Source organism: Brassica oleracea, chromosome C9, assembly GCF_000695525.1.
Source record: "Brassica oleracea var. oleracea cultivar TO1000 chromosome C9, BOL, whole genome shotgun sequence".
In the NCBI taxonomy this organism is placed as follows: domain Eukaryota; kingdom Viridiplantae; phylum Streptophyta; class Magnoliopsida; order Brassicales; family Brassicaceae; genus Brassica; species Brassica oleracea.
The window spans coordinates 13,149,925-13,161,256 of NC_027756.1; the positions used below are offsets into that span (position 1 = coordinate 13,149,925).

The following is an 11,332-nucleotide window of genomic DNA, read 5'->3' on the forward strand; positions in this document are numbered from 1 at the left end:
AACAAGAAGCCATCAAGTGTATTATAGTCGATCATAATGAAAAAAATAATGCAAACTTAAGCTATTTTGAACCCATCAAACTCAGACAACAAGCAACCAATCACTGGAATTTGCTCAGACAGTAAGAGAAATCCATATTCCTACGATTGCCCCCACAACAACCATAGCCACCGTCGCAATCTTTAGCTTCTGTTTCATCTCCTGTGAAACTCTAGCAATCTCCAAGTTCACTTTCTCTTTGAGCTTTTCCGACATCTCAGCTTCAACTCTAACAATCTCGGACTTCACTTTTTCCATAACCCTTTCTTCACACTTCGTAATCTTTTGAGCAACTCTCTCATGTTTCGCATCTACCATCCGTATCTCGTCAATCAAAGCTTCATCAATCCATTTAAATAGATGATTCTCAGTTTTTCTCTATTGCAAAAGAAACCAAAAATCAGTCAGTATGGTTTTAACTGCAACACGAAATCGAAACAAGGACTTACATCTCTTGCGATTTGGCATCTGTAGAATCGTCGATACCTATTCTCCGTCGTCGATGAACCAAAAGTGGTTATACCCTCGCCACACCAACATCTTGTGGGCACACCATGATTAGAGATTCGAGGAAAACGAGCAAAAGAAGTCATGTTAATATACTTAATTCTTAATTTTTAAACAAAAAATTATTATTCATTCTTTATGTGATTTAGGGTATTGTATTAGAAACCTATCTACATTAAAGTTTTTGATATGAATCATAGCTAATTTAGGGTTTAGGGTATGAATCATAGTTACTTTAGGTTTTAGGGTATGAATCATCTAATTTAGGGTTTAGGGTATTGGTCAGGTTTAGGGTATACACCCTATGTGATTTGTTTCCTAAAAGTAATTCATAAAACAGTAAAATAGTAGAAAAACAATAATTCCATAACAATAAGAGTAATGTAAGAATCAAATAACCATGTCTTAAACCCAGAGATGAAACAAACTTGAAATCTAAGAGCATGAAGCAATAACATCATAAATTCAACCGAGGTCAACAGGTTTCACCGGAGCACGCTTTGGAGGCTTAAATGTGGACATCCGAAACTGTAAGACCTCATCATTTGCTGCTTCCCAAAGATAATACGCTATCTTGTGTCGGGCTTCTTTGATGTTCTCGTCATTCACCAAAGAGAAATCTAAGCCAAGTAGATGGCACTCTATGAACTTCAACGAATAAGCACCACAATCATTACCACTCATGTTTAGGCCGTGCATGGGGACATATGAAACAGTATACTGTTTCACATTGAAATCTTTCTTCCTCTCTGGCGACTGGACAGCCTTGATGATTCGTGGAATGAGGACGGCAAAAGCTTCCACGACCCTGTTGTTCTTCTTACCCCCACAATCAAAGACATCAACTGTCCGGTTCACAAGATTGACGCAAATAGAGATCCAGTGGATTTGGTTAACACAGATAGGGATGTAGAGACGATCGACATCAACGCTCCATACTGAACTTGTGCTTCCATGATATGGAAGCTCACCTCTTCCATACTCGAGAAAATGGTCGTCGATTTTGTACACTCTCCTGTTTCCATCAAACTTGCCATAGGCCGTGTTGATCTGATTACTAAACATACAGTTCAAAAATGCGACTCGGTCTGGCCTCTACCGATGCAATGCGGTTTTTCCCCGAAACAAATACATCATGGCGTCCATGTCCTGAAAAAGATAATACAATTTTGTTTAGGAATGAGAACCAACAACAAAATTCAATCTGCAAAATAATTCTGAGTTAAACTCACAAAGTTCTTCAACCAAATATTAGGCCCAATTATCCGCAAAGCTAACTCTGCATCAAATGTAGATGGCCCAAAGTACTCTGTAAAGAGAAAGCATTGGTGTGATGATGTTTATGAGGTAGATTTGAGAAAAATAAGTAAAACAATTCAAATACAACTTACGTAGGATTCAATGTCCATTCAATTAGTTTGGCCCATTTGTCTTCTGGAAGGAAAACCAATTCGTAGTCTTTGGCTTTGCAACAGACTTCTAGATTATCACTATCAATCAAGAATGGTGTTTTGAAGATCTCTGGCCGAAAAGAAGTCATTGGCGTAGTGAAAGCAGAAGGTCCTTCGGACTGCTTGTCTTGAGATGGATCAAAACTGTCAACATTTGACTCTTGTGTTAGGTTGCCCATTGTCTTCTGTAAGTTCTCTTGGGTCCCTACATTGACATCTAAGGTGCTAAATAAGCTGTCAAACACATCAGACAAGTCTGCATCCTGGTTATAAATTACAAAACATGACATTAATAATTTTTAAAGAAATATTTTACAAAGAGAGACATTCATCCTTACAATAATATTACACACATGATCCAAAACATCATCCTTACATAAATATTACACACAGCAAAGACAACATCATCCTTACAATAATATTACAAACCGCAAGAACATCAACCGAGTACATGAAAAAGAAAAACAACCGAAGACATGAAAATAGAACAGCAACCGAAGACAAGAAAAAGGATCTACTTCTTGTTTACCTTTGTCTGAGACCTTGTCTTCGCAGCATTCGCAGGACCACCAGTGGGAGCAGTCGCAGAAGCTCGACTGCGATAAGGAGCAGAAGCTGCACTGCGAGAAGGAGCAAGACCACTAGTAGAAACCGAAGCAGGAGCTTCGGTAGAAGTCGGAGTAGGAGCACGAGCACGAGCAGAAACCGAAGCTGGAGCAGTAGCAGCAGCAGCAGCAGGAGTCCAAAACGGATCAGCACCACGAGTATGAGTATTAGCAGGCGCACCACCCTGAGTCTGAGATAAAAGGATCTTCTCCTCTAATTTGATAAAACGGTCCGTCTTTGAAATTTCCAGATGTAGAAATGCATGGAAACACATCTCCCTACAAAAAATAAATAATTTAAAAAAGGGTTAACGACGCAACAATTTAAGAACTATGGACATCAATAACATCAATTAAAGGAAACATAACTTACGGTGGATGAAAAATTAGACTCTATGGTAATAATATCTTCATATGAAATCTTAGGAGATCCTTTCCAATTCCTGCACCTCATGGTAGTTACGCCTTCTCTCAGTTTCTGACCCAAAAGAGACCCAATGTCCGGAACAGCCTCCATCAACCAAATCTGAAGTGCATACGAGAATCCATCTACGACATAACTGTTTTGCGTCTTCACTTTATCCCTAGCTTTGATAATGGAACTCACCAGCACATCAAAACAGTGAAGACCCCATGGATATTTCCTCATCTTCTCGAAGTCCATCACGAGCTTGATGTACTTGTGTGGGATACACACCTTCTCATCCTTCGCCATAAGAATACCAGCAATCACACACAAATACACCAACCTCAGCCTATCAACACGAGACTAGGTATTACACAACTTCACATGCACCTTCCTGATTTGCTGAACCAAAATATTTTTTTGTCTCCTTAGAAACTTACTCCAAAACCCTCCATCATATTCCCAGTCATCAATCTCCAAGTTAGGCTCGTCATTGTATTTCATACCTGTGATCACATAGAATTCTTGCAATGAAAATCTGAGAGGCCTCCTAGCATAATGGAACCACGACTCATGACACTTTGCGGTCAGAAGCTGCTTACAAACGAAGGTGTGGATCGCTCTTGCCGAAAACTGAAGCTTGTGTACATAAATGGCCACAACCTGAGCAAATAGCGGATCCTCCAACACTTCTTTGTACTCGTCTGGACAGTACTTCGCCACCTTCGCAAGTATGGAAGTTCGACAACTGTTGTTGACCTTCTCAACTTGTGTTTCAGTTCCCTCTTTGAATAAGCATTTATGCAACTAATCAATTGTCATACCTGTGAACAATGAAAGAAACACAATCACTACAGTCAATATTCATAAAACACATAATACAAGTCACAAGATAAAATAAGAGTTGCAAGAGATCGGTTGCTACAAAAACAATTTAACCAAAGCTCAAAAAAGTAGGAAACTTTGATAAGATTGAAGCTTAAATAATTCACTGAAACAAAAATCGAAACTTATGACAGTCAAAATCGCTCTTAAAAAAACTCAAGTAAAAGATACAAAGACATGGAAAAAATTCATAAACAAACCTGAGGAGAATCGATTGGTTTGCTTGAAACTATGGCTGAGAGAGTGAGAGCGGAGCTGTGAGGCACGAGTTCAGTTATCGGCGAGGTACGAGCTTCAGTGGTCTTCGGCGACTTACTTGAGAACGAATAGCGAAGTGAGACGAGGTCTCTGAGACTTCGATGGAGAAGAAGAAGAACACCGGCGGAGTATTACCGGCCAGAAGGACACCGGCGACGGCGAGATCTCCTTTTGGAGCACTTCAAATCGTCTTTTCTCTCTATCAAAGGAGGAGGAAACAATTAGAGTTCGTCGGGCTTTGTCAATTTTTCTCTTTTGTATTTCTTTTTATTTTATTTATTTTTAATACTTAAATTAACAAAAAAAAAATTTAATTTTTTTTCTTTTTTTTAAATAATGAAATTAATAAAAACGTTTAAGAGATTAGATTAGGGGTTTAACTGGGTTTACCGAAAAAATTATGGCATTGAGATCATATTTTGTTCCATATTTCCAATTTTTCCTAATATTTATTTATCTTAGATGTATCTACCATAGGTTACGTTCTTATTCTGGTGGAATTCTTCGAAGTTCACTACGGTTTAAGTCTGTTGGAATTTGAGCAACGTAGGCTAATAAGTGAAGAAGTTCCTAAATACATTTCTTCCTTTGGGAACTTCTTCGTCCATCCCAAACAAAAAATCGCACGAAGTTTAAAGAAAAAAAAAGGAATTTCAACTTCTGGAAGGTTAGCAAAAGATACCCCACTTGATATTTTACCTTCATTGATATTCAACTAAAGCGGTTGTCGTTTAGTTTTGCCAAGTTGAAAGTTCAAAATTGATTTTCAATAGTATTAAAATAAAATATACAATTGTCAGTAACTGACACAACTTGCATTATACATAACTTTAATATTTTTCTTAATTTATAATATTTTTATTTTAGATGCATTGCAATCAATATATACATGTACAAGTGAGATGATCAGTATAGGGGTTTCCCTAAATTTCATGCTATTTTTTTCTAAACAAATCCTATTTTTACTTATTTTTAAATATAACATGCTATTTTTTCAGCATAACTCCTTTATCTCATGTCACATAAGCACATGTTTAATGCACCGCAGCCGCCAAGCCATGACTGCCAAAGTCCCAAGTCCACGGTCACTTCTATCATCAAGACCAAGCCTGTATCACGCACCAAATTGATAAAAGGAAAACAGTAAACTACTAAACCAATGATTTTTTTTTAAATAACTGCAATTTCCAAACTTGCACTGATACTAAATTTTGATCTGCGCCTATTTTTTTTTTAAATATGATGTTATTTGTTTTTTATGTCATTATTTAAGATTGAGAAAAAACTCGAATTCGAATAACCGAAAAGATCCCAATCCGAATAAGTAGTACCAAATCGAAACCGACATTGATTAAATATCCGTATTATTCAAAATTTTGGTATTTGAAGAACTGAAACCTAATCCGATCCGAACCGAAGTATTTTGGATATCCAAAATAGATTTATATACTTATATATATTAATTATTTTTAGATTTAATGTACATAAAAACATCCAGAATATATATGATACTTTTAAGTTCGTTTAAATACTTGAAAATATATACAAATAATCAAACGTAAATATCTAAAACAATTAAAATATATCAAAACTCCGAAAATACTTAAATAATTATTAATTCTCTATCCAAATATTTAAACCAAACCAATTTATATGTTAAGTTCGGTACTCTGACGTATGTTATTCAAATTTATATGTAATATGTACTCTATTGTTTATAGAGTTTTTAAAAATTAAACAATATAATAAACTTCAAATCTTTTAAAATAATTTAAATTAGTTATCCAAATCCGAACCGAATCCTCAAAGATCAGAACTGAACACGAAATTCCAAACAGACTCGAAAACGAACCCGAACGCCCACCCCTAATCACTATTATATATCCTATATGTGACATCATAAGTTACAAAAATATGTGTTATCATATAATTAATCGTATTTTACATGTGCCATCAAATAAGTAATCTTATAATTAATAATATTTTATAAGTACAACCATATAAATAATCACATATATTATATTTTTAAATTTCGATGTAAAATATAAAAACCATAATTTAAGTTGGTGTTTGAAACTGGGTTTTGTATTGTATTTTTCTTATATATATTGAAAACATTTTTATAATGGTTATTGGAAAATATGTTAGTAAAAATCAAAATTTGAATATATGTATATTTTTGAATGAATTTTTGATATAAATTAATTTTAAATTATTATTTTGATTTGAATATGTATATCAAGTAACATAAACTCATTACTTTTTAATATAATATAATGGACTTCCAATTTTTTTAATAGCATAAGCCCATTATTATTTTTTCCTAACTTACTGCTATCCATGTTTCCAAATAACACTATTTTTTTAACTAGTATCTATGTTGGCAAACAAAAACTTAAAGTACTTATACTTTAATAAGATAGATTTTTAATATAATGTAATGGACTTCCAATTTTTTTTAATAGCATAAGCCTATTACTTTTTTTCCCTAAATTACTGCTATCCATGTTTCCAAATAACACTATTTTTTAACTAGAATCTATGTTGCCAAACAAAAACTTAAAATACTTTTAATTTAATAAGATAGATAGGAGATAATCCTGTTTGAGACTTACTTTAAAAATTATTAAAACTCGAAAGATAAGTAAATATAAACAACTATTTACACAAAAAGTATTGAAAATCTTAATTCTAACTAAAATAAAATATTAAAATATATTTAAAATAAAACTAATACTGTATATAATTATTCTAACTTAATGATTTATCAAAAGAAACCATGGTCCTTTTAAGCATCAAACAACTCTATGGAATATACAATTAAATCTCTGTTATATTTTTTTTTATAAAAAGTCAGTATTGGATACCACATTTATTTTACAACAATATATATAACTTATTGCGAATAACTATTATAAATATATTGAAATCAACTCCTTTCTTCCTCGGCTCTTACCCTCCTCCGGTTTCTCTCAGGTGAGAGAGGCGTTTTTTCTCTCGTTTTTCTCTCCACAAACTCCTCTCTTCCTCGGCTCTTACCCTCCTCCGATTTCCTCAGGTGGCCGGCGGTGGGTCTTTCCCGTCGGTCCGCCACCCCTAATCTCCCCGCTCATCCAATTCCTCTCCCTGTTGTGCTAAAGCCTCCTCACTTCCTCTTTGCGCCTCCTTCTCTGTTTCTCGCCGGATTGTGGCCAGATCCGGTGACCAATTCGACGATTGGGTGTGTATCCAGTGTCTCTGGAGAGAGGGTGAGGTCGTGACTGTCTGTATGCTTGCAGGAGGTGCCGTCGTCTTGGTAGATTTAGGGTTTGACTAGTGGTGATTCTGGGTCAGTTCCGCCGCGGAAGCTCACCGGAATGAAGCGCATCACTGCCTCTTCTCCTACGGTCCGCAGCCTCCTCTGTGTTTCCTCTGTCTTCTCCTTCGGCCACAACTTTAGAGCTTCCCCGTCTTGTTCCCATGGTCTGAGACGAAGCGACGAGACTGAGGAGCTCGTTGGGGACCTCAACCTTAGCTCAAGCAACAACAACCATGGTTTCCTTTGGTGATGTGTTCGTATCCTCCTTCTTGCTACTGACGTCGTCTGCTATAGTTTGAGGACAACCCGATGTGGTGACTCATTTGCTCGTAGGCGGAGCTTTCTATCATCTTTTAGGCGGCATGTTTCTAGGAGTGTTATGCCTCTTTATGTGCTTCATGCCCTTGTGTTCGTAGCTCCGACGAGTTGACTTAGTGTTCTTTTGAAGTCTTTGCTGTATCCTTTGTGTCGTGTGGGCGGTGTTGGAGCCTGTTGTACCGCTCATGCTTGACCGTAACACGAGTTTCCATGTAAACAATGTTGCTACGGGTGAACCTTTGTCTCTCCGTCGAGATGACTCGGCTTATTTGGTCAAGGCCCTCCTCCAGCGGAGCTCCAGAGGCGTATGCCAGGCGCTTCCGTTGATGCCTGCTCGGAGCCACTTCGGTGAGTTCTTGACCGAACTCTCCCTTGCCATTCTCTTGCTTCATCTGGTTTGTGTCAGGTAGAGTAAGAAGAGTTATGATTACGGTGATTATATTGTTGTTCTGCTTGATCTTTTGCCTATTAATTACAAGTTTTATGTGTTAGTATCCTAGTGGTTTTTTAATATTTTTGTGGTCACTAGGATCAAATCAGCTCTTAGCAGACAGTGGTTTCAATTAAATTTGTAACCGAACTTTCATTTTCATAATGATATTTACCATTTAGCAAAAAAAAAATATATATTGAAATCAAAATACAAAAGGAAAATATAACCAAGTTTTTCCAATGAAATTCTTGCTGGAAAAGTTAGGGAAAAATTTCATGACGATCGCACCAGTTAGGGAAAAGTTTCATGACGATCGCACCTAGTAAGCCATCTCTGGTTAAAACTTAAAACCATGGTGGTTGCATCAATACATTGAAAGAGTACATATAAAGAAGAGCATGGAAGCTATGAAGAAACAAGCACTTGGGTTTGGTAATATAATCTTAACATGTTTACCAAAAAAAAAAACTTGGTTTTGTAAGTGGAAAATCTTAAGAAGACTAGCTTCTTTGCCTTGACTTGACTTTTGGACTAGTAACAGAACCGAGAACAGGATCACGTCTGAGTAGTCGATTGCTGTTTGCTGCTGTCAGTATCATCAAACCGAGGAAAATCAAAACTGAGATAGATGAGGAGATGAGCATTAATCCAGCAGCGACCTGTTCTTTCACCTCCAGTGCATACTGAACTGAGTTTAAAGCAAGAAAGGTGATTGGAAACGAGTAAGCCCACCATGCGACATTGAATCTCTTCATTGACTTCTTGAAAAGATTTGGCCTACAGACCTGAAAATGTTAATAAAAATACAAAAAGGTTATATGTCTTGTCATACGATGTCATGTCTATTTCTTGGTGTGTTGTAAACTTACCAGAGACATGAAGATGAAGATTGAAAGAAAGAACAACATCTTTGCTAGAGGATCAAAGCTTCCACAAATAGAGTTCCAAGCAAAACTTCCCATGGCTGGTGCAGCAAAGAACAAGAAGAAAACTGGCCTCAGCTTGGTCGGGAAGTTGTTTCCACCTGGTAGGCGTTGATAAAGTGTGACAAAGATAACCAAATAGTGAACCATCCCTAGCGAGAACAAGCATAGAGCACACTCTCTCCAACCCATCTCTGCTGCTCCCCTTGCAGCCACTAGGTTTGCTATTACTGATACTTGGCTTGCCGGGTTTGCCATCATCGACAAAAACCTTTTCTCTGTTGTGAACCACTGGCCATAAAGCTTTGTGTCGAGGGTCAAGACCGGAAGAGCAAACACCGAGAATAATGTCTGATACAAAATGCTTTGTGGTTCCATCATGGGAGCTGACTGAAGCAAGATAAGCCATGAGATGGATGGAGCGTAAAGATAGTTCACTCCAATATAATGGGAGAACTCTTCCTTCACCATGTCAAAGAAGAAAAAACACTTCAACGCATACAAAAGACAGAGTAACAGTTGTGTTGCAAGTGCTAAGTACCACAGGAGATGGAATGCCATAGACGGGAGATTGCTATGCAAATGGGACATGCTCATTGAATCAGGTGCAATCATTATCTTCCACAGCAGAGCTTGGCTGCAGAGAGAGAGGCTTATTCTGAAATAGCCCGCATGGAGACCACTCAAAATAGACATTAGAACAATGGGTTTGGCATGAACGAGGTCAGTGTTTCTCTCTTTACTGATCGATGTCGAGTCATCAATATCGATATGAACTTCTTGCGTAGGAATCACCAAGCTTTCCATCTCGGTATATAGATGGAACAGAGGTAATGGCTTGTTTTGGATCTGAGTTGTTCTAACCTTAGGATGGAGTTCATATTATATAGGCAGAGAAGCTAATGGAGATTAATTAGTACAAAGCACACGTGATTAAGGGGGAGTTAGTTAGTGTTGGACAATGATGTTTACTTAAAAGATAATGGATTCTCATAAGGATAGCAACTTTTATAGTAACTTTTGATAAGTTCTGTAAGTTGTATAGTTACTTCCCAACATTCTTGTTTAAGCTTCATGAATATATAAATCCATTCCAGTTGTATCCCTTTTACAGATTAATCTTATATATATTTTGCTGCTTTACCTAACTGTAACCATTATAATTGAACAGGATTATTAGGTTTTCTTATCACAGGATGTTACCACTAGCTGTAAAGAGAGACTGATGCCAGCGACCTACTAATTCTTAAAATCCAATCTAACTTTGTATAAGATGTAAATGCAGATAAACAACTATATTGTTGTAAAAGATGATAAGCTTTTAAGTTCTAGTACATAGTCAGATGCAGTCACATATATTGATCAAGGTCAAGAGCCAATGCTTAAGGGATGAATCACTACAATAAAACAGGCGATTTGCAAGTCAGACACGTTTTGTGAGCCATTCCAGCATGTGTTAAAAAGCGCAGACTAAACCTTGGCTTAAGGGGAGGTCAGGCTGAGCATCCACCGCCTAGCATAAATGAGGTTAGGCCGTTTAACAAAAGTGCTAGCTCAGCAAAGCCTCGTCGTACCTAATAAAAACCTAATAAAGTTAATTACAAGTCTTAATTAAAACTCTATGCATAGATAGCCTTATATTCACTCTTGCCTCTACATGGTTTTATGATTACAAAAAGTGCTAACATGGGTTAGGATCAACAAAGACGGCTAACTTTATGTTTTCTTGTGTAGTTGCGCCTCAGGTACCAAAGGCGACCCTAAGCGCTCGCCTAGGCTTAGGGCATCTCCAACCCTACTCCAAAACTCACTCCAAACTCCATTTTGCAGTAAAATCATCTCCAACTCCATTCCAAAATCCACTCCAAAATGGAGTAATAAATATGATTACTCCAAATATGGAGTAAACCAACTCATTACTCCAAAATGGAGTTGAACTTTTTTATTTATAAAATAGTCATCCATATTTAAATATTTTCGTTTTTAATAAAATATTATTATAAATAGATATATAAATATTATTTCACTATATATATTATAAAAATTACTGTTAATATTTCTTAATTATATAAATATCCATCTAGTGAACTATTTTATGCAACAAATATATATAATTTAAAACATAAGAAACCATACATATAAAAAATAAAAGATAAGCACCATATAAAAGATATATAATATAAAACATAAAAGATCATACATACGAAAA

The 11,332-nt window shown here is 36.4% G+C and overlaps 2 protein-coding genes across 2 annotated transcripts; both read right to left on the reverse strand.

The window, feature by feature from the left end:
• Positions 1 to 114: 114 nt before the first annotated feature.
• LOC106314361 (uncharacterized protein At4g04775-like) lies at positions 115 to 595 on the reverse strand. The gene is made up of 2 exons (XM_013752240.1): positions 563 to 595; positions 115 to 417 (listed from the first exon to the last, which is right to left on the reverse strand). Exons 1-2 carry the CDS (start codon positions 593 to 595, stop codon positions 115 to 117), a joined length of 336 nt encoding a protein of 111 aa, XP_013607694.1.
• An 8,041-nt stretch (positions 596 to 8,636) lies between these two features.
• Positions 8,637 to 9,958, reverse strand: LOC106317353 (S-type anion channel SLAH1-like). The gene is made up of 2 exons (XM_013755182.1): positions 9,070 to 9,958; positions 8,637 to 8,985 (listed from the first exon to the last, which is right to left on the reverse strand). Exons 1-2 carry the CDS (start codon positions 9,928 to 9,930, stop codon positions 8,701 to 8,703), a joined length of 1,146 nt encoding a protein of 381 aa, XP_013610636.1. The 5' UTR covers positions 9,931 to 9,958; the 3' UTR covers positions 8,637 to 8,700.
• Between the last annotated feature and the right edge of the window lie 1,374 nt (positions 9,959 to 11,332).